Here is a 3,304-nt window from a genome sequence, read left to right on the forward strand (position 1 = left end):
CACGTGACTGACATCTAACTCGTTTTACTCAAATACCTTAAACATATTACGAACACATTATAAAGTTATATCAACCTTTTAAAAATGTACAGATAAGTAGTAAAAAGAAAAGGGTCAAAATTGTGACTGCAGAAAACAATGTACACAGAAGAAAAAGACAAACACGTGAAAATGATATCTACTGTTGCTGTCTCCTTGTAGCTACAGCTTGCTGCATTAGCAGGCCCAACAGCTGCTAAAGCTTGCCCACTGGCTGCAGTGTCTCGGCCACTTGCTGCGACTGCCGCTCCACAGCAGCCACCACCCACTCTTGCTGCACCAGGCAGTCTATGCTGCGCAGAACGCCACGAAGAACCTAGAAAAAAATCATTACATCAGCATGCATTCCCGCACAATCGAGGAAGCACCTATTGAAGTTGTACTTTGTACAGTCAAGGGGGGGGGGGCTACCTCTCCAAGAAAGTGACCTGTATAATTAAAGAATAATTATGTTCCGGTTGTGGTGAAGTGTGCAGTGCACGAGCTTTACAACGAAGTGACCTTTATAACGCATGATTTCGGAGTTCTCAAGCACCAAGGCACTCAACTGTATGTGTACTCATTTACATTTCCGTATGTTCAATGAAAACACTGTCAGTGTTAAAGAGATGCAGACAAGGGCAAACACCTATCTTCTTGTTTCTGTCTGCATTCTGAACTGGCTATACCATGGCACACATTTTTGTGGTTGTTTTTTATGTAGTTCTGCAAGAAAATATTGATACCAATTGTATTTTTGACCTATCACATGGCTGGAGAGTTAATGCATGTCATGACGATGAGCTTAGGATTGTGAATGAGCAAGTGATGAAGACATGTATCTGTCTACCAAAAAAATGCTAGGCCCACAGGTTCATTTTGTTGCGAGTAAAACGCATTTTGTTAACGCTTTAGAAAAATAGTTATTCAAGTATTACAAAGTGCCATACTGCTGTTATGTGTAATGTTTCCCAGAGTCCTAGAACAAGGTACGAACTTAACAGTCGGTGGAATAGGCACAATCTTGAGTGTATTGTGTGGCGAAGCTTTCCTGTTCCTGTCTTAATTACAAGCCTTGCAAGTCATTATTGAACCCTCTCTTTCTTTGTGATTTTCAATAGTTGGTCGGGGTTCGTGTTCGTTTTCTTCAGTGTCCTCAATGAACTCAGCAAAACATATTGGTCATATTTTGGTAAAATAAAGGAAACTTTATGGGTGATGTGCAGATAAAATAGAGAGCTAGCTACAACCATTGCAGTTAATTATGAATGCACAGGATCCAGAGCATTGTAGGTTTGTCTAACAAATACCACTCAATTTACCCTGCTGCCTTGGGAGAAATGTTACCCAAAGTAATTTTTATGAGAATTGAGATAACTATTGCACTCGGTACGTGCTATCAAATGTGTAGCGCAATTATGAATAACTTCTTTAGCTAATGCTTGAAAGTGTGTGCGACCAAGTTTTTCAATGAGCAAGTCATATGCGGCAGCTTTTTAAAGCGTGTGATTTAATTACAGCCAACTTACTATATTTGGGGAACTGCTGAAAAGAAACAGCTTTACTGGTAATGCCCTAAACTGCTGATGTGTGGTTGATGGCAAGTGTCTGTTTATAACCATGTACCTAATGTACAGCGACGTTCTTGTCTGTTTTGTTTAGTTCAGATGTTCAAACTTGTGTTATCCATGTATGTGAGTTTGTGTCCCTCTACACAACCCATAAAATTTAAAAAAAAATTATGTCTACAGTCAGTCTGTTATGCTCCACCATTTAAACAAACAACGGCATACGGACTTCGCTTGTTTCGTCGCTCTGCGCGACACCTCGAGCATAACGTCGGCCAGGCGTTGGAGCAGGGGCTCCCGGTTCGACACTCTGCGGGGACCGCGAGACCGACGCTGTACTCGGGGTGGCCACCCTGAAAAAAATTAACGCTTTATTGTGAACTAAACACACAACTACGTTACCTCCATAGCATTAAAGCTGTGACGTTTCATGATTTTTGCCTTTTCACTTACTGCACACTAAACAATTTCTCACCCTTAAGGGTGTAAATAGGGTGCTCCCTAAATTTACACCCCACTGCACACCCTTCGAGCACCCTATTTGGGCCGGAGCACCCTACGAGCAAGACGCAAAGGGTGCATTTACCGGAAGGGTGTAAACGCGGGTGCAAGAAGGGTGCTATAACAAATGGGTGCTTAAGTGTTCATAAGGGTGTACAGTATGGGACAAATTTTGTGACCACGTGATCAGAAAACGAAGCGGATAGCTTTTAGCGGTCGCCTGGCTAGCCACCGCGGCCTCACTAGGAGCCTTGCTAAAGTAGTGATCGGCTGAGCACCGGCAGCATCCCGCCGAGGGGAAGGTCCAGTTTTTTCCTGGCGCTCGTGCAGCCTCAACCTCTGCGGCTTGCGACCGGCGCTGACCAAGCATGACGCGCAAGCTCATTACCGTCGGCTGTGTACGGCACTTGGGGAGCTGAAATAACAGCATTTTGACTTTCACCGCAAGTGCGGCCTCCAGCCAGCGGTTAATAAATCTATCGGCTTCGTTTGCAGAACACGTGGCCTACAAACTTTTGTCTACGACTGTACATGTAGTGTAGTATATTTGTACACGGTTACAAAGAAAGATTAAACCAACAGGACAACGGGAAACACAATATGGCTTTTGTGCAGGTTAAATATTTATTCTCTTGCAAAATACGAGCTTGTTATGTCATCCTTCGAAAATGCATTGTAATTCCATATGCATATTGCTCGTGCAAATATATAGCAGCGGCAAATACAAGTGATAAATTTTCTTGCAGTGAATGGTGCAACTTCTGTTTCCACATAGATTTCGGAGATTCACAAAATATAAAAAGCCGACATCTCAGTCATACCCAGTGAACCACGAACCTCTCTTCAAGGTCTATAATTGATCCCACGTCAACGTCTTGAGGTGACGTACATATTACGGCTCGAGTAGGTACCTTTTTAGGAAATGCATGGATGTCTAAGCGTATTATCTACATGAATGTTAGACTACCAGATAACGTACTATGGATGTACATAGGATATCATTCAGGCACCATAAAATTAATTGGTACATTAGCACTTGAACCATCCCTTACGAAAATGTCAGATATGGACTGATATGAAAAAGGCCATATATGGGCATATTAAAAATTGGGCAGATATGGCCTATATGGCATATAAGGGCATATATGGCCATATCTGCCCATTTTGAATATCCCATATATGCCCCCTTATATGCTATATAGGCCATATCTGCCAAT

At 42.5% G+C, this 3,304-nt stretch overlaps 1 protein-coding gene across 1 annotated transcript in view; it reads right to left on the minus strand.

Moving 5' to 3' along the window:
• Positions 1-235: 235 nt before the first annotated feature.
• The window catches only part of LOC119464060 (parafibromin), a 64,665-nt gene continuing 61,596 nt past the window's right edge, over positions 236-3,304 (minus strand). Inside the window, exon 6 of the mRNA XM_049655482.1 lies at positions 236-355. Coding sequence (XP_049511439.1) covers positions 236-355 — 120 coding nt within the window. The remainder of the gene's footprint in view (positions 356-3,304) is intronic.

The sequence above is a fragment of the Dermacentor silvarum genome, chromosome 9 (assembly GCF_013339745.2).
Source record: "Dermacentor silvarum isolate Dsil-2018 chromosome 9, BIME_Dsil_1.4, whole genome shotgun sequence".
NCBI lineage: Eukaryota > Metazoa > Arthropoda > Arachnida > Ixodida > Ixodidae > Dermacentor > Dermacentor silvarum.